The sequence below is a fragment of the Triticum aestivum genome, chromosome 6B (genome assembly GCF_018294505.1).
Source record: "Triticum aestivum cultivar Chinese Spring chromosome 6B, IWGSC CS RefSeq v2.1, whole genome shotgun sequence".
In the NCBI taxonomy this organism is placed as follows: Eukaryota; Viridiplantae; Streptophyta; class Magnoliopsida; order Poales; family Poaceae; genus Triticum; species Triticum aestivum.
In genome coordinates, this window is record NC_057810.1 from 2329778 (window position 1) to 2349725 (window position 19948).

At 43.6% G+C, this 19948-nt stretch overlaps 1 protein-coding gene across 4 annotated transcripts in view; it reads right to left on the reverse strand.

Moving 5' to 3' along the window:
- LOC123135347 (putative callose synthase 6) overlaps nucleotides 1–978 on the reverse strand; it is a 73036-nt gene extending 72058 nt beyond the window's left edge. For all 4 annotated transcript variants that reach the window (XM_044554379.1, XM_044554378.1, XM_044554377.1 and 1 more), the window contains exons 1-2: nucleotides 673–978; nucleotides 91–191 (exon numbers count right to left, since the gene is read on the reverse strand). In XM_044554379.1, the coding sequence (XP_044410314.1) occupies nucleotides 91–191; nucleotides 673–868 (297 nt within the window). In that variant the 5' untranslated portion in view covers nucleotides 869–978. The remainder of the gene's footprint in view (nucleotides 1–90; nucleotides 192–672) is intronic.
- Nucleotides 979–19948: the final 18970 nt, after the last annotated feature.

Consider the following 19948-nt stretch of genomic DNA (forward strand, 5'->3'; position numbering starts at 1 on the left):
TTCATTAATAGAATTACTTGTGCCGGACAAATTAATCATAAGTAGGCTTTATAGCTGGATGCAAAAGCCGAGAATTATATGTACGCATACCTTATTCAGCCTATGCAACAGATGGGTTTTAAACTGCAGAACTCCACGCTTTCTTGAGTTTGGATCCATCTTGTGCGCCTTCTCGTATGCACTAGACCGGCCTTGTTGAGGACCCACCAGTAATAATACTTGAAAAAGTCAGGTGGAAACAGAAGAGCCAATATGGAGCTACGTGAACAAAATTTAGTAGCATGAAAGCCACAGATACAACCACAGATGCTAAACTAAATTAAGTTTATTATATATGACACGATCGACATAATTAGGAAAATTTATCTAAACCTTATGGAGTCAATACTATTTTCTTAATTTGCCTATTGTTGATGCAGTAATTTGCTTTGTACTAATAATAACTCATCTTAGGCACAAGTTTACTGGATAAACTTCATCTTATAGACAAGATAAAGCTGTATCCTAGTCAGAAAGTTGATAAAGAAAGGATCATGTTGGTTTGAGTAATAATAAGTCTAAGCATAGATTATTATTGCCTAGCTAGTTGGTGTGTAGCCAGGTGCGAAGTGTCGAGATAGGAGCAGCCTTTCAGTAAGCGGTACGGAAGTACAAAGTAAGTAATATACTGACATAGGTATGCGACGCGCGGGTTCTCCTCCTCGATCTCTATGGCCGCACGGAGAATGGGGACGATGGGCGCGAGGGAGTCTGGCACGAGCTCACTCTCCTCGTCCTCGATTGAGGATCCCTCCTCGGAGTATGGCTGTAATTCTGCCGGCGGCGGCCTCGACGTGGACGGCAGGTCGCCGCCGCTCGACATGGACATGCTGTCTGGTTGTGATGGTGATCGAGCAGAGAGAATGCAGCGAGGGCGACGAAGAAGGGAAGGGACGGAAGTAGAGGGGGGCAACTCGTCGTCTTAAAGAGTCGAGTGGAAGTGCAATGTGGAGGGAGCGGCCTCTCCTGCCCGTTTACTGCTTTCCCGATGAAGTGTGTATGATTGTGGAGTTCTCTTTTCCCGTTTGCTGCTTTGGCTTTCGGGAGGGCCCTGCAGCTGCTTCCCTTTTCTTTTGGATTTGAATTGCCGACGAGGGAAGCAAGGAATTGGAACTGAACATGGAGGCGACAAGGGGCGGTGACGCGCGGGGCCTGGTCCTGGCTTTTTTGTCATTCCCTTCTATTCTTTAATCGGGGTTTGCTCTGCTATTCCAAAACAACTAAAATGTCGGTCATCTTAAGGGCTGGGACGTGGGACGCGTTGGTGGGTGGATCTTTTCAAAAGACTTCTATGCCAAATATTTACTTCTCTAATTTTCTGCAGCAAGACTAATGTTGCGCAAACCACTTCTTCTCTAATTTTCTGCAACAATTTTTTTTTTCAACAGTTGCAACCACATATACATCCTATCTAATTTTGTGCAGCAAGACCCATCTTGCAAAAAATGCAACATCTCCAGCCGTGTCGCCCACTGGCGCAGCCGTTGTTCACTTCCACCTTTCTGCAACAACAGCATTGTTGCAGCGATAAGATCAGCAAGAGTGACGTGGTCCAGTAGGCCACATGTCAAACAAGGGACGCGGCGGAAGCACCGCTGGAGATTGGTCGACTAATTAGAATCATTTCCCTATCTATAGGATGTGCCCAAAAACAACGGCCATGCGCCAAAAAAGTAATTTATTTAGGGGAAATACACAGGAGCACCCTCGTGCTCCATCCCCAGATATGAATTTTAAATTTAAAGTACCAGGAAAATTTAAAAAATGTATCAGTGGTGAAGAAAATAGAGTCTTTTTTTGACGCGGAAGAAAATAGAGTCTGACCTACATCCATTCAAGAAGTTTTTCTTTTCTGTATATAGGAATTTTTTGGCACTTTTGCCACCAATACATTTCCCAGTATTTTTTACAAAATTTCAGACGGAGATAGATTGGGTGCCTAGGTTTGATATCTCAAAGTCCCAGTTATCTCAAAATAATTTGTATTTTTTGAACATAATGTTCATATAGGGGGGTGGAGCACCTCTTCCATTTATTTAGGTCATTTAAGGCTAAAAATTCAGCTTCACCAGATTCTTTGTCTCAATTTGGTGCAAACGAAGTTTGGAACTGTCCCAAATTTTTTCTACAACGGTTGTATATTTGCATTGCCTCTTCCGGCTGCAGAAAAAATGAAATGTTGCTCCTCGAACTCCAACCGCCTAACGAAAACATCGCAATCCACAGAAACCATGAACTACTATGCCACACTGCCAGTCGGTTCCACAACGATTTCCGGTCACCCTCAAGTCGCACCCCTGCCGTTAGTCCCCAAACCTGGCAACCTTCATCGCTAACAAAAGCTTAACCACGAATTCCGGCTTCCAGCTACCCCGATTCAATTGTGGCTTCCTCCCCCGAGGTTCTTGTCTGCCCCCCCCCCCCCCCCCCTGAAATAGGCCCCCACATCGTAACCCAGAATGTGGCATTGCCAGCCAGGCCACTTCAAAGTGGAGATCCGCAAGCCAATACAGGTAAAGTATTGGCTTAGCACATTCGAAACAGTGGAGTTGGCGGCGCATGCGTATGACATCACAGTGCCCCGGTACTTCCACCGATGTCGTGTGCTGCCCAGTTTCTCCAAGGAGGACGACCACACAGATTTTTTGGCCCCTCCCTTTAGAATTGTATACCGTGAAGTGCAAAATTCACACCATCGGGCTAAGGCGTGACGCATTGCCGAGGCCAATGATGCGCAATTAGATGCAAATCTCATCGGGGCCAATCCGGAGATAAGCATGCAGAACATTTATTCTTCACCGAGAAGGTGGCGGCTCGCTTGGTTGGATCACATGATTTCTACTTAGGTCAATGAGCTAGTCGAGAAGATTGAGATGGAACTCACTGATGTAGTGACTAGGGGAAGCAAGGTTAGTTTGCCAAAGTTAATAAAGATCAGTTACTGCGGTCATTTTGGAACAAAATGGGTAATTGGCACCTTCATGATCTCAACAAAAGGATATGGAGCTCTTTCTTAGAAAAATGCATATGGGAAGTGTATGCTTCGCTCTGGTTGCTCTCTGCGAGTTGGTTGAATTGATGGGGGTATATAAAGGTAACACAAAAAATCCACCATTACACACGTTTGTTCACACTTCGGTGGGATCGGGTGAAACTACTATGTGAGACAGACCTATTCAAAACTTTGAACTTCAGACTTTTCGATGAGACCGGATGAAACCTCTCGACGAGACCAAATCAAATTAACCTAATTTGTGGACTTTCAACAGGGACAAAAAGAGTCCCACCCCCTCCCCCCCCCCCAAATTATGTGTAGGTGGACCTACGACTAGAACAAAAAATGGGTCTGGGCCTAGGTGCATATTGAGGGTGGACTTCCAACTAAGGCAAAAAAGGCAGGCCCTCCAATTGCATGTTGGGGGGGGGGGGGGGTTGAGACAAAAAGTAGCTCGCCAACCCATCAGTTTCTTGTCGAGGGAGCAATTCCACATCTTTGGTTGACTAGCAATAGTTCCATATCACTACTGCAGGAATGCCTAAGTGGCGGGAACAAAAAGGCCAGTAGTGGGGGGCCTAGGGCCAGCAGTGGCGGGCCAAGGTGCCTCCCACCACTGCTAGTACCCCATCAGTGGCGGGCGAGCACCCACCACCGGTAGAGCACATCCAGCGGTAGGCATGTCCACCCGCCCAGCACAGCTAGATGATGTAGTTATGGCGGTCAAATTCCGCCGCCCGCCGCAGCTAGATCCATCATGACTAAAAATACAAGCAACAACAAGAATTTACATATTCGATCATATGCATTATGATGTATCATAGTTTAGTAGCACATTTTATTATAGTCAATAAACAACCTAACAAGAAGTTGCCCAATTACATATAGCAAATTCTATAGGAATTATGGAGAGGACATTATGGAAACCGCATTACTGCGTTCATAGAAATAGAGAAAGTACATTCAAGCATTGATCATGGAAAGCACATGATGGCACTGCACAAATAGTTGACAAACAAAAGTTCATCTCCATCATAACAACTTGCAATTAAGCTCAGCTCGGTGAAGAGTTGTCCTCATCTCCGATCATCTTCTCGACCTCGGCTAGGGCGGACTTGGCAGTTCAAAAACTCTCTCAATAGCCTCAACGGCTCCTCGCGCACTCTCTGCAGCAGCTTTGCGGCTTCTAGTGGCTGCCCTCGCAAGATCGGGAGATCCTTCAGCGATCTTGGTGTATTGTAGAGCCTTCTAGTATCTACTAGGGTCCTGTCTGCATAGGTGAGCCCGAACACAGAGTACCCAACCAGCCTCAAGATGGTGTAGAGGGTTGTTGAAGTCGTAAAGAGGCATGTCAGCTCCTCCATCTAAATTGCAAAAGTTGACAGTTAGATCAACCACATTTATACGAAAGCAACTATATAAGAAGATAATTAAAACTGTCTACGGCAACCCTGGATGACTTTTCTTCGGGTGGGCATTTCTCACTCTTAAGGGGTTGTACATATGTTGGGCACTCCATGACTGGTACTTCTAATGTCCGTGATGGTCGTTCTTCACCTTCTCCTTCTTTACCAACATACCAGAGGAGGAGGAGCCCAGAACAACCCGAAGAGGACGGCAGTCCCGGCGGGGGCGGGGAAGAGGACGACGTGGCCGACGGGGGTGGCAAAAAGGACGATGGGGCCGACGAGGCCGGCAAACAGTACGATGAGGTAGAGGCGACGACGGCGCCGAGAGTGAGATCCATGGGGTAGTTAGGGTGAGAGAAAGTGAGTGAAATGAGGGGGGCGATAGGGGTGCGCGTGGGTTGATAAACTGTGTTTTTGCTGCGACGGGCGGCAACGACAAAGTGCCACAACTATTTTCTGACAGAAGTGGACATCTGGGAGGGATAACTTGTGGCGGTTGCTTCGACCCACCCGCCACTGCTACTCACCTACCTGTGGCGGGCCCTAGGATGCGCCCGTCACTTGAATTACGCTCACAAGTCCCCAACAGGTGAACATACCTGTGGCGGGTTACTTTCTGTGCCCGCCATAGTTAAACTATTGGCTGTGGTGGGCACGTTGTGGCACCCGCCACTGCCTGTTTTGGAAAATAGTTGTGGCAGGTACCCCCGCCACGCCCGCCACTCATTTGGGTTCATCTATAAGCCCTTTTGCTAGTAGTGTATCTAGGGTGGACTAGCAATGGGAAAAAAGGCGGGCGCATTTGCATGTTGGAGATTGACTTGCAACTTGGACAAGATGTGTGGAGCACCTAGTTGCATGTCAAGTGTTGCATATCGAGGGTAGACATGCAACTGGAACACAAAAGGAGATCCAGTTGCATGTGAGGGGTGTGGAGTTGCAAATAGGAAAAGAAGTCACTGAATGAAAATAAAAAAATGAGAAAAAGGGGCAAAAGGGATAAATATGAGCTGAGGTCACTGATCACATCATCATTGACTGCCATCTTTGTCACGAGGAGAAAGATCGAACCCCCCAGTCGACTCCCAACTTCCTGCTTGCGTCGGCTCTAGTCCAAGACAATGAGGAATGGTAGAGAGACAGTAGCGAATGAAACAGAGGGGCAGGGACCAGGGTTTTTTTTTTGAGTAACGGGACCAGGTCATATCAACTATCATCAACTTATACAATGCAGGCAAAAAAAAGGCCGCCAGACTCGCGCCAAAGAAATGCCCAGCAAAAGATGTACTCATGAATGGTTAATAAGTGGACACTGGACATACGGCTAGACATCGGACGCCTGTGCCGAAACAACCATCGATCAAGATTTGCACATAACTTAAAGTTAACAGGTTGAATGGTCAGAAACTTAGATGAGACATTGCTAAATCTATTTAAAAATTTAATGAAGTTAAAACAAAAAAAATAGAGAAGGAAAAAGAAATGAGATAAGAGAAAAATAAAAAATCTTAAATTTAATAAATAAATGAAAAATGAAATAAGAAAAATGAAAACAGAAACAACAATAGGAAAGACAGGAAAAAACATGCAGCCATCCAACAGATTTTCTTTCATATACGACACAAGCAAGTCCATATTGCACAGACAAGTGCCTTACGTCCTCCCATCCTCATGCATCGCTTTGAAAAAACAAAATACAGCTCACAAGCGCACAAATTTCGCCTAGGGAAAACAAGAAACGCAGACAACCGAGAAACAAACGCAGCTGCGTTGGACGAAGTACGTGTACAAGCTACAGTTGCGCGACTGAAAAAAAAAATGCTACAGTTGCACGATCTTGCAACAAGTTTAATGCTGTGATCGTGAAGTTGCATAGTAGTTAAATCACATCTAGCAATTTCTTTATTTAATTACCTGATACCTCTCCATGTCGTCGGCAGCGAAATAACATTGAGCAGGCAGCGACATATTTCAAACCATTGGGTCTAGATCTGACAACAATATCTACATATGCCAAAGATGTGGCGGACCTCCCATATACTCCGTAGCTACACCAATATTGTACTTGCCGTGCACGAGCCTTGAGATTTGTGCTCAGGACAGGAGATTGTCGGAGTCTGCACATCGATTCGATTAAAGCTTAAAGTTTATGTTGAATGACTGGCGACTGCTGTGCTCTCCACTAGACCGTAGGAGAATCTCTCCCTTTTTCTTTTTCTTTCTCTTTCCCTTTGTCCCTCAAAAGCAATCTCTATTATGCCCTTTGTTTTTCTTTCTCTTTGTCCTCGAAAGCATTGTTGGAACTAATCTTGTTATTAGTGTTAGGCATTTAAGATTAGGTCATGTTTAGTTTGTTCTATGGTGTAATAGTCAAGTAGAGTTTCATTACATTAGTAGAAAACAGGGCTTTGGTCCAGGTCTGGCCAGCCCATTAGTCCCGCTTCAGTCATGAACCGGGACTCATGGGGGCAACGCTCCCGGTTCGTGCGCCCAGGGGGCCGGCCGGGCCTCGTGGGGCATTGGTCCCGGTTCGTCTGGACGCTTTGGTCCCGGTTCCAGACATGAACCGGGACAAATGGGCATCGCTCCTGGCCCACATTTGGACTTTGGTCCCGGTACCAGCCACGAACTGGAACAAATGAGGTGCCTATATATATCCCTCGCCCGCGGGCAGAGCACTCCACTGCTCTATTTTTCTGGCTGGTGAGGGGAGAGATTTGTGGTGCTCTAGCTCACCTCCTATGCACATGAGGTGTTCGATGAAATGCCCGAGCCACACTACTTAAGCTTTCTCCTCTCCAAGCTCGACCTCCAAACTCCATTTTTCTCAAGATTTGTGTAGGTTTATCGGTCCTTCACGTCATGTCCCCGTCTTCATCGCCGTCGATCGCCCGCGCCGATCTCGTCGCCGGCACCACCGTGGTGAGCCTTTTGTTCTTATCTTCTTTCTAAATGGAAAAAATTCTTACTTGTATGATTAGATAGATACTTGTCTAATTTTCTGACTTTTATTATTGCTTGTTATTATATAGTGCAATGGTTTTGGTATCCAACCCCATCGGCCCTCGTCCTGTCTATGATTCGGATGTGGTATATATTATCTTTTATTACTATTTGGTTCATTTATTGTTTATGACAATTATGCCGACCGACGTGACATAGATTTTATTTATCTAGGAGGTATGTGAACCGGAAATTCCAACCGACCCTATTATCGAGAAGTTAAATTTAGTTGAAGAAGAAAACAATTACTTGAAGGAAAAATAAAGAAATTGAGGAGGAGAAGATGATATTGGAGTTGCATGTTGCGGATGTCGTCGTTGATCACAAGATCAAGATGGATGCAATGCGCTTGAAGATTAGAAAGTTTAGAAAATATGCCATTCATACCAAGGCTTGGTATCATTATGTCGTTGGATTAATTGTTACCTTGGTTGCGATTATGATCGCATTTGTTGTTGCATTGAAATGTTTTACATAGTTTCAGTGTATGGTTTAATTAGATGCTCTCGAGAGCTATATGTTGTTCAATGAGAATTATGTGTGTACTTTGGTTTTAATGCGATGATGGACCTTTATTAATTTGGTCACTTATCTATCCATGATGTTCTATAATAGTTTTTGACACACTTAATTATATATAATGCACACAGATGAACCGGCAATGGATGTACGGTGACAGACACACCCTCGAGTACATTAAGGGCGTGCATAATTTTCTCGAAGTGGCTGAGGCAAACAAGAAAAATGGTTTTATGTGTTGTCCATGCCCTATATGTGGGAATACGAAGTCTTACTTTGACCGAAAAATCCTTCACACCCACCTGCTTTATAAGGGTTTCATGTCACCCTATAATGTTTGGACCAACCACGGAGAAATAGGGGTTATGATGGAAGGCATCAAAGAAGAATAGAACGATGACAACTATGTGCCCCTTGAATATGGTGAAGGAAATATGCCCTAGAGGCAATAATAAAGTTATTATTTATTTCCTTATTTCATGATAAATGTTTATTATTCATGCTAGAATTGTATTAACCAGAAACATAATACATGTGTGAGTACATAGACAAACATAGTGTCACTAGTATGCCTCTACTTGACTAGCTCGTTAATCAAAGATGGTTAAGTTTCCTAACCATAGACATGAGTTTTCATTTGATTAATGGGATCACAACATTAGAAGAATGATGTGATTGACTTGACCCATTCCGTTAGCTTAGCACTTGATCGTTTAGTATGTTGCTATTGCTTTCTTCGTGACTTATACATGTTCCTATGACTATGAGATTATGCAACTCCCGTTTACCGGAGGAACACTTTGTGTGCTACCAAACGTCACAACGTAACTGGGTGATTATAAAGGAGCTCTACAGGTGTACCGAAGGTACATATTGGGTTGACGTATTTCGAGATCAGGATTTGTCACTCCGATTGTCGGAGAGGTATCTCTGGGCCCTCTCGGTAATGCACATCACTATAAGCCTTGCAAGCAATGTAGCTAATGAGTTAGTTACGAAATGATGCATTACGTAACGAGTAAGGAGATTTGCCGGTAACGAGATTGAACTAGGTATTGAGATACCGACGATCGAATCTCGGGCAAGTAACATACCGATGACAAAGGGAACAACGTATGTTGTTATGCGGTTTGACAGATAAAGATCTTCGTAGAATATGTAGGACCCAATATGAGCATCTAGGTTCCGCTATTGGTTATTGACCGGAAACCTGTCTCGGTCATGTCTACATAGTTCTCGAACCCGTAGGGTCCGCACGCTTGAGGTTTCGATGACAGTTATATTATGAGTTTATGAGTTTTGATGTACCGAAGGAGTTAGGAGTCCCGGATGAGATCGGGGACATGACGAGGAGTCTCGAAATGGTCGAGACGTAACGATCGATATATTGGACGACTATATTCGGAGTTCGGAAAGGTTCCGAGTGATTCGGGTATTTTTCGGAGTACCGGAGAGTTACGGGAATTCGTATTGGGCCTTAATGGGCCATACGGGAAAGGAGAGAAAGGGCCAAAAGGGTGGCCGCACCCCTCCCCTTGGACTAGTCCGAATTGGACTAGGGAGGGGGGCGCCCCCTTCCTTCCTTCTCCTTCTCTCTTCCCTTTCCTTCTCTCCTACTCCTACTACATGGAAGGGTTCCTAGTTCTACTAGAAAAAGGGGAATCCTACTCCCGGTGGGAGTAGGACTCCCCTAGGGCGCGCCATAGAGAGGGCCGGCCCTCCCCCTCCTCCACTCCTTTATATACGGGGGCAGGGGGCACCCCATAAACAACAACAATTGATCCTTGAGATCTCTTAGCCGTGTGCGGTGCCCCCCTCCACCATAGTTCTCCTCGATAATATCGTAGCGGTGCTTAGGCGAAGCCTTGCGACGGTAGAACATCAAGATCGTCACCACGTCGTCGTGCTGACGGAACTCTTCCTCGACACTTTGCTGGATCGGAGTCCGGGTATCGTCATCGAGCCGAACTTGTGCTAGAACTCGGAGGTTCCGTAGTTTCGGTGCTTGATCGGTCGGGCCGTGAAGACATACGACTACATCAGCCACGTTGTTATAACGCTTCCGCTTTCGGTCTACGTGGGTACGTGGACACACTCTCCCCTCTCGTTGCTATGCATCACCATGATCTTGCGTGTGCATAGGAATTTTTTTGAAATTACTACGTTTCCCAACAGTGGCATCCGAGCCTAGGTTTTATGCGTTGATGTTCTATGCACGAGTAGAACACAAGTGAGTTATGGGCGATACAAGTCATACTACTTACCAGCATGTCATACTTTGGTTCAGCTGTATTGTTGGATGAAGCGGCCCGGACCGACATTACGCGTATGCTTACGCGAGACTAGTTTTACTGCCGTGCTTTGCACACAGGTGACTAGCGGGTGTCAGTTTCTCCAACTTTATTTGAACCGAGTGTGGCTACGCTTGATCCTTGCGAAGGTTAAAACATCACTAACTTGATGAACTATCGTTGTGGTTTTGATGCGTAGGTAAGAACCGTTCTTGCTCAGCCCGTAGCAGCCACGTAAAACTTGCAACAACAAAGTAAAGGACGTCTAACTTGTTTTTGCAGGGCATGTTGTGATGTGATATGGTCAAGACGTGATGAGATATAAGTTGTTGTATGATATGATCATGTTTTGTTGAAGTTATCAGTAACTGGCAGAAACCTTATGGTTGTCTCTTTATTGCATAAGATGCAAGCGCCAAATAATTGCTTTACTTTATCGCTATACGATAGCAATAGTTGCAAGAGCAATAGTTGGCGAGACGACCTTGTGACGACATATTGATATAGATCAAGATGATGAAGATCATGGTGTCGTGCCGGTGACGATAGAGATCATGACAGTACTTTGGAGATGGAGATCAAAGGCGCAAGATGATCATGGCCATATCATGTCACATATTTTGATTGCATATGATGTTTTATACATCTTATTTTGCTTAGTTTGATGGTAGCATTTTAAGATGATCTCTCACGAAAATTATCAAGAAGTGTTCTCCCTGAGTATGCACCGTTGCGAAAGTTCTTCGTGCTGAGAAACCACGTGATGATCGGGTGTGATAGGCTCTACGTTCAAATAAAACGGGTGCAAAACAGTTGCACACACGGAATACTCAGGTTAAACTTGATGAGACTAGCATATAACAGATATGGCCTCGGAACACGGAGACCGAAAGGTCGAGCGTGAATCATATAGTAGATATGATCAACATATTGATGTTCACCGTTGAAACTACTCCATCTCACGTGATGATCGAACATGGTGTAGTTGATATGGATCACGTAATCACTTAGAGGATTAGAGGGATGTCTATCTAAGTGGGAGTTCTTTAGTAATATGATTAACTGAACTTAAATTTATCATGAACTTAGTCCTGGTAGTATTTTGCAAATTATTTTGTAGATCAATAGCTTGCATTGATGCTTTCATATGTTTATTTTGATATGTTCCTAGAGAAAATTGTGTTGAAAAATGTTAGTAGCAATGATGCGGATTGGATCCGTGATCTGAGGTTTATCCTCATTGCTGCACAAAAGAATTATGTCCTTAATGCACCGCTAGGTGACAGACCTATTGCAGGAGCAGATGCAGACGTTATGAACGTTTGGCTAGCTCAATATGATGACTACTTGATAGTTTAGTGCACCATGCTTAACCGCTTAGAATCGGGACTTGAAAGATGTTTTGAACGTCATGGACCATATGAGATGTTCCAGGAATTGAAGTTAATATTTCAAGCAAATACCCGAGTTGAGAGATATGAAGTCTCCAACAAGTTATATAGCTAAAAGATGGAGGAGAATCGCTCAACTAGTGAGCATGTGCTCAGATTGTCTGGGTACTTCAATCGCTTGAATTAAGTGGGAGTTAATCTTCCAGATAAGATAGTGATTGACAGAATTCTCTAGTCACCATCACTAAGTTACTAGAACTTCGTGATGAACTATAGTATGCAAGGGATGACGAAAACGATTCCCGAGCTCTTCGTGATGTTGAAATCGACGAAGGTAGAAATCAAGAAAGAGCATCAAGTGTTGATGATTGACAAGACCACTAGTTTCAAGAAAAGGGCAAAGGGAAAGAAAGGTAAACTTCAAGTAGAATGGCAAACAAGTTGTCACTCCCGTGAAGAAGACCAAAGCTGGACCAAAGCCTGAAACTGAGTGCTTACACTGCAAAGGAAATGGTCACTGGAAGCGTAAATGCCCTAAATATTTGGTGGATAAGAAGTATGGCAAAGTGAACAAGGGTATATTTGATATACAGATTATTGATGTGTGCCTTACTAGTGTTTATAGTAGACCCTGAGTATTTGATACTTGTTCGGTTGCTAAGATTAGTAACTCGAAACAGGAGTTACAGAATAAATATAGACTAGTTGAAAGGGAAGTGACGATGAGTTTTGGAAATAGTTCCAAGATTGATATGATCATCATCGCACACTCCCTATACTTTTGGGATTAGTGTTAAACCTAAATAAATGTTATTTGGCATTTGCGTTGAGCATGAATATGATTTGATCATGTTTATTGCAATACGGCTATTCATTTAAAATCAGAGAATAATTGTTGTTCTGTTTACATGAATAAAGCCTTCAATGATCATACACCCAATGAAAATAGTTTGTTGGATCTCGATCGTAGTGATACACATATTCATAATATTGATGCCAAAAGATGCAAAGTTAATAATGATAGTGCAACTTATTTGTGGCACTGCCGTTTGGGTCATATCGGTGTAAAGCGCATGAAGAAACTCCATAAAGATGGATTTTCGGAATCACTTGGTTATGAATCATTTGATGCTTGCGAACCGTGCTTTTTGGGCAAGATGACTAAAACTCCGTTCTCCAGAACAATGGAACAAGCTACTGACTTATTGGAAATAATACATACCAATGTATGTAATCCAATGAGTGTTGATGCTCATGGCAAGTATCATTATTTTCTGACCTTCACAAGATGATTTGAGCAGATATGGGTATATCTACTTGATGAAACATAAGTCTGAAATAGTTGAAAGGTTCAAAGAATTTCAGTGTGAAGTGGAAAAATCATTGTAACAAGAAAATAAAGTTTCTGCAATCTGATCGCGGAGGCGAATATTTGAGTTACGAGTTTGGTCTTCAATTAAAACAATGTGGAATAGTTTCACAGCTCACGCCACCTGGAACACCACAACGTTATGGTGTGTCCGAACATCGTAACCGCACTTTATTGGATATGGTGCGATCTATGTTGTCTCTTACTGATTTACCACTATTGTTTGTGGTTATGCATTAGAGACAGCTGCATTCACGTTAAAAGGGCACCATCTAAATCCGTTGAGACGACACCATATGAACTATGGTTTAGCAAGAAACCTAAGTTGTCAGTTCTTAAAGTTTGGGGTTGCGATGCTTATATGAAAAAGGTTTTCAACCTGATAAGCTCAAACCCAAATCGGAGAAGTGCGTCTTCATAGAATACCCAAAGGAAACTGTTGGGTACTCCTTCTATCACAGATCCGAAGGCAAAACATTCGTTGCTAAGAATGGATCCTTTCTACACTACAGGAAATATGTCAACTAGTGACCTCCACTATTGGCACTGAAAGGTCATAGTTTTCAATTTGTGACCTTTTTGTGACCAAAAACATAAGGTCAAAAGCTGGGGGTCATTAATTGACTATAGTGAGCTTCTCTGTGAGAAGGTCGTAGACATTTACGACCAAAACAAAAGGTCGTTGAACCCATGATCTTTTGTTTTGGTCAATGGCTGTCTGCCCAGGCCACGTCGGATCCGACGTGGCAAGTTGACGTGGCAAAATTGTGACCAATTGGAAAGGTCACTAACAAGATTCAGCCCGGTCCAGTTCAACCATCTTTGTTGGACGAGCCCATTTATTATTATTTTTTCCAAGCAATTTGTGTCAACTACATGGGCCGAGCCCAAGAATTCAGCCTCTTTTATTTTATAGGACGCGGCCTTATACGATTCATTTATTTTTTGGGCCTCAACCTTTTTGTAGTCCATTTCAATTTTGGGCCTCCATAACAAAGTTGTTCCAGCGACAGTGAAACAGAGGGAATTCAAACAAGCATTTATCTTAAACAGCCACGGGTGACAATTTTATTTCTTTCAACACAAAAGGATTCCTTAAACAGCCACGGGTACAACAGTAGGTACATTCAACAAAGGGCAATCCGAGCACAGGAAGTACATAGGATTGTAGCTACCATTTCTACCACCAGCAGCAGCAGCCGCTAGAAAAACAAGGAGCTACTACCAATGAGCTAAACTAACAGCAACCATCCATCATCAATCGGTGATGCTAGCAATGAGCGACAGCGGCGACATTTCAGAGACCCCCTCCCCTTGCTGCTGCTTGGCGTGTCGCGTCCCCCTACACACAAAAAAATCAGATGTTCAGAACAGAACAGCATGTTGAGCAGTCAGGGAATCATGGAGCAAATGTTAGTGTGGTGCAAGGCGATAGATTACATGATAAATATTACAGAAGAAGAATAGTTGAACAAATCATGCGAAATGGCATGGTGGATTTGGAAACTAACATTTGAGCAGCAGTTTGAATCAATGAGCACAAACTATACAGATTCTAACAAGGCTACAAGGCTATAGACTTTTGAACACAAGACACCATAAATTTGAACAACCAGAATAGGAAGTAGATCAACAATTGCATAGCGACTAAATTCTAAATATCTTTGACCAACTGGGTCGAACAATACCCAAATGACGCGATGCAGCTACACAGAAACATGGAAGAAACCAACACACAGTCCGCCAAAATTTCATTGCATCACCGAGCAAACACTTAGATTAGGCGGAAGAGACCAACCCCAAATAGAGCGGTAACAGAGAGGGGATGGCGGAGCGGGTAACTTACAACATCACTCAAGATACTTCCACTTCTCACCACCGACCTTGCAAACCTGCGATTTGAACACAAATCAGGACACGGGATTTGCAAGGAAAACTATCACAACACGAGTTCAAATAAGAACACAAATCAGGGCAGGAGCAAAGGGAACCAAGATGCTTACCATGGAGACCTGCTTGATGTTGGAGACATTCCTGAAGTTGTCCCTGTTAAAACAGAACCAAAATGGGCCCCGGTCGTGACTCGTCACCACGCCACAGAAACAACATGAATCGAACCACAACAACAAATCAAATCCGAGGCTCACATGAGGACTAAGACGGCGTTCAGGGGGGCGCTTGGGCTTGTTGGAGTCTTTCTTGGCTTTGCTCTTCTTCACAAGTCTGCATCGCCACAGAAACATTAGCAGCAAAGTGGATCAGAACCCAACGCAAAACAACATCAGGAAAACCCAAGCAGAACCACCACGGGAAATGAGTCCATCACCTAAAACCAAGCAGATGATAACACTGAGTAAGAAAGACTGATGAGACGTGCTGGTTTACCTAAAACCATTTCCTTGATAACTCATTTCCATCTAAGGAACAACATCTCGTGTGATGAAAACTTTAACAAAACAAATGACTCTTAACACAATATCACACCTACTCATAGGTGAGAACTAGGAACATGCCATTTATCTTTCAAATTTAGAAGATCATCACTGCAATCATCCATTGCTAGAAACCTAGATAGAAAGTAATAAACTTATACCCCTGATACAGACCAGGAATCAGCACAAACAATCAGTACATTCTAACATGTTAAGTGACTACCCTTCCAATCATAATCGTACCATGGCATAAAAGAACAAAAATCAGTTATCTTAAAACGCACCCATAGAGACACAAGCAGAGGGACCCAGGTAATTAAGCTGGTTGGTGCTCAATCACAGGCATGTACAGTTAGTGCCTGTAAAGCAACCACACACAATGCCTCCAAAATGAGATGTACTATTAATTACTAGGCAATGTAGATTGCAGATCAAAAAGGAAATACAGTACATCCTTTTTGAAGACAATTATTTATAGTGGTAAGAATCAGGTTTTTTTCGCTCATGTGTAAATATTGAACAACAAAACAAATTTAGTTTTTGTTTATCAACCAGTTTTCAGAGAGCCTTTGGCTAACCAGTTCTCATGGTATTCTGCCTACCTACTAAACCGTAGAGGAGGAGAAACATGTATAGCAGTGAAGAGACTAGCTATCAACAATCTGGTTGAGGCGTCTAGTTTTAGAGTTTGAACAAGAAATGATACAAGCAAGAATTTACATCAGGAACTTGGCAGTGGAAACTCTTGAGCAGTAGATTTACATCAGGAATTGAAACCCTCCAGCTCTGAACAATCAGTGAAACCCAGAAAAATAGTTGCATGCAGCACAAAAAATATTCATAACTAAACATGAATTGAAACAACCACAATTTAGCACTGTAAACTCTTAATCAGTAGATATACATCAGGAATCGAAACTATTCGACTTTGAACAGCAACAAAGGAGAAGAAATTAACTTAATCAGTGAAGCCCACAAAATACTCAGCTCTAGTATGTACATATGCAGGTACTGGCCCAATTAAGATGCGGAAAGGGGGATTTTACCCAAATGAAGTTCATGGCCAGGATCAACAATACTAATAACCTATAGTTACCATGGTACGTCAGGAAGAAAATAGGGAATCTGCTGATATTTTTCTTTCCCTGAAGAAAATCCTTACAATCAGCAAATACATGTGACCCTGAGAAAGTGAGACTAGTTTAAAGCAAAGGCAACACCGAAATAGTACCAAACTGATTTAAGTAATCCACTTAATGTCAAAACAGTAGCTTAAAGGTTCAAAATCCAGCCATCAGAAAATTAATGATCGGTATGATGCACTGAAGAAAAGAAGAACAGAACTTCTGAAAATTCAAGCAGTCAATATTTGGGCATTGTTAACCGATCTATAGCTATTTTTTAACCGAGCAGTATGATGAGATGCTCCTCAAGAATGCAAACATTGCTTTCTAGGGGAAGTGCTTAAGTTTCAGTGGCTTTTATTTATTTATTGAGGAAATTCAGTTTCAGTGGCTTCAGTTTCTTTTACTTGTACCGTTGACTAATGAGTAAGTCTTCGGCATATCAATTGGCATGCTATCTTATTGAGCGGGCTCAGGATGCATTTCGGTTTCATAGCAAAAGTGCAGGAGGTAGAAGAAGTTTTGGGCTGCTCAAACTTCCGCGGCTTTTCTCCTCTTTCTTCTCTTCTATTTATTCAGATTACTAAAAAGGAAATGGGGCTTGTGGCCACGACTATGCGATATCCGGCCTCATCCACTACAGGTTGTTAAGCCTGCTAGCTAAACCTTCTATGTTCTAACTAACTAATCCACCAATTGATGAAACTGATGAAAACAACACCTGAAACTGAACCTACAGAACGAAGTTTCTAGAGCTGCAAGGTTTATTTCCAACATTGATAAGTGGCTTCTTTTGTTTCAAAAGGTTCACAGGATTAAACTTCTGGTTGAATGATACGGCAGTACCACATGCCCACCCAGGTGGCATAGCTAGCCAACTGAAGGTGACCTTGGTGGGCATCCGAACTCGTCAGATTGAGCAGCTTCTTCCTGGCCCCCAAACACACAAAGCATGTACGCATCAGATGCGGCGAAGAAGAAAGCCAGAAGAAGAGGAGAAGAGGATGGAATCATACCCTTGTCGAGGTCCCCGGGAGGGGTCAGCCACGGGAGCACGAGCGCCCCGACGTCACCCGAGGCGGAGCTGATCTTGGTCCCGAGCGCCTTGGCGGCGGCCTTGTCCTGGGCGGCCTCCTCGACCTCGGCGCCATCGACCTCCATCACGGCGTCGTCATCCTCGTCTCCGTCGGCGTCGCTCCCAGGCCTGCAAGCATAACCACTTGGCATCGGCGTCGGCGTCAGCGTCAGCGTCGGGTTATTCTACTTGAACGCGGAAGCGCAACGAGAAACAGGAGAAGGAAAACGCGTGACAGCGCAATGAGAAAGAGGAGAAGGAAAACGTGTGGCATCCTCGATCTCCTCCCTGTTGGGCGGCTCCGCCTCGATGGGAACCCATGGGCCGACGAGGACATGGCGGAGATTATCGCGGCAGAGGCGACGAGGGCACGCGGGGGCGAGGGGTTCTGGCTCTGTGGACGCGGTAGGTGGAGGGAGTGGGGTGAGGCGGAGGAGAGAGGGGGGGAGTGAGGCCGGCGGCGAGGTGTGGTGACGGGAGGAAGGGGCCGGTGGACGAGGGGGGCGAGGGCGATTGGATCTGGGGGAGAAGGGGGAGGCGGCGATGGAGAAGGGGGATCTGGGGGAGAATGGGGAGGGCGTCCAGGAGTGCCGCGGTGGCCATCGGGGTGGTTGGTGCGATCTTGGTGGAGGGGATGGGGGCGGCGGCTAGGACTTCGGCGAGCAGGTGAGGGTGCGGGATTGGAACGGTGGTGAGTGCGTGCGTGGGGTTTGGAACGATGGTGAGTGGGTGCGTGGGGTCTGCGGGTACGATGGGGAGTGGGGCGTGGGTGAGAGGGTGAGGGCTGCCGTTGGATTCCAGAGCATCTCACAGTGTCTGATGCATGATCCGCGTGATAGGCTCCTGGACCAATCAAAACGCAGCAAGCAATTTGAAGACTTTATGACCATCTAAATTGGTCGTAATCAAGGATCAACCAAATATTTTTCAAATGATACCATATTTTGCACAAAGTTTGCATTTTGGATTGGCAAACAATATTGACAAAGAGAGTTTTTATTTTCTTTGCACGAAAAATCAATTTTTCATTTTTAGAGTGCCCAAAATGAGTTTTTTTTGTGAAGGACCTACCATATATTTGTTGTAAAATTGGACCAGATCAATTTTCTAAAATACTATACCATGTTTAATGCACAATTGACAAAATGGTTGGGTGTCAAAAGTTTTGATCCACCTCTGGTGAAAAAGACAAATTCCCGCCGATTTAGTTGGAAGCGGGTCAAATTTGAACTGCAGCTACCTCATAGTTTGCTCTTTATTTTTTCCAAAAATTATTTCTGGATACATAAGTATCTATTTAATCAGAGAAACATCAAACAATTTCCAAGATTCAACCACTAGCTAGGAGTAGTCAAGCCCGCCGTTTTAACCGCATTTTGAAACGGACATAAAAAATTCAAAAATAATCAATATATTGCAAAACCTTCACATTGTGTCATTATATGTGACCAAGTTTCCAGGAAAATTAATAAACTTGTAATACGGCAATTATTTTAAAAAAGTGTTCTCATAAATGAGCTATCATGCATGAAGATTCATGGCTTTCAAGCCAAATGATCAATCTTATGGCCACATTCATGGCATAGTTTCTTCAAATGATCTCATATTGTGCACAAGGGTGCATCTTCGAATTCACAATGGTGCCTAAGGGAGTTTTCACTTTCATTGCACAAAAGAGCCATTTTCCATTTTTCGAGTGCCCCAAGTGAGGTTTTTTTGTGAAGGACCTACCAAATATTTTTTGCAAAATTGGACCAAATCATTTTTCTAAAATACTGGGACATATTTAATGCACAATTGACCAAATGGTTGGGTGTCAAAAGTTTTGATCCACCTCCGGTGAAAAAGACAAATTCCCGCCAATTCACTTGGAAGCGGGTAAAATTTGAACTGCAGCTACCTCATAGTTTGCTCTTTATTTTTTTCAAAAATCATTTCTAGGTACATAAGTATCTATTTAATCAGAGAAACATCAAAAAATTTCCATGATTCAACCACTAGCTAGGAACGGTCAAGCCCGCCGTTTTGACCGCATTTTGAAACGGGCATAAAAAATTCAAAAAAAAAATCAAAAAATTGGAAAACCTTCGCATTGTGTCATTATATGTGACCAAGTTTCCAGGAAAAATAATAAACTTGTAATACGGTAATTATTTTAAAAAAGTGTTCTCAGAAATGAGATATCATGCGTGAATATTCATGGCTTTCAAAGCCAAATGATCAATCTTATGGCCACATTCATGGCATAGTTTGTTCAAATGATCTCATATTGTGCACGAGGGTGCATCTTGGAATAGCAAA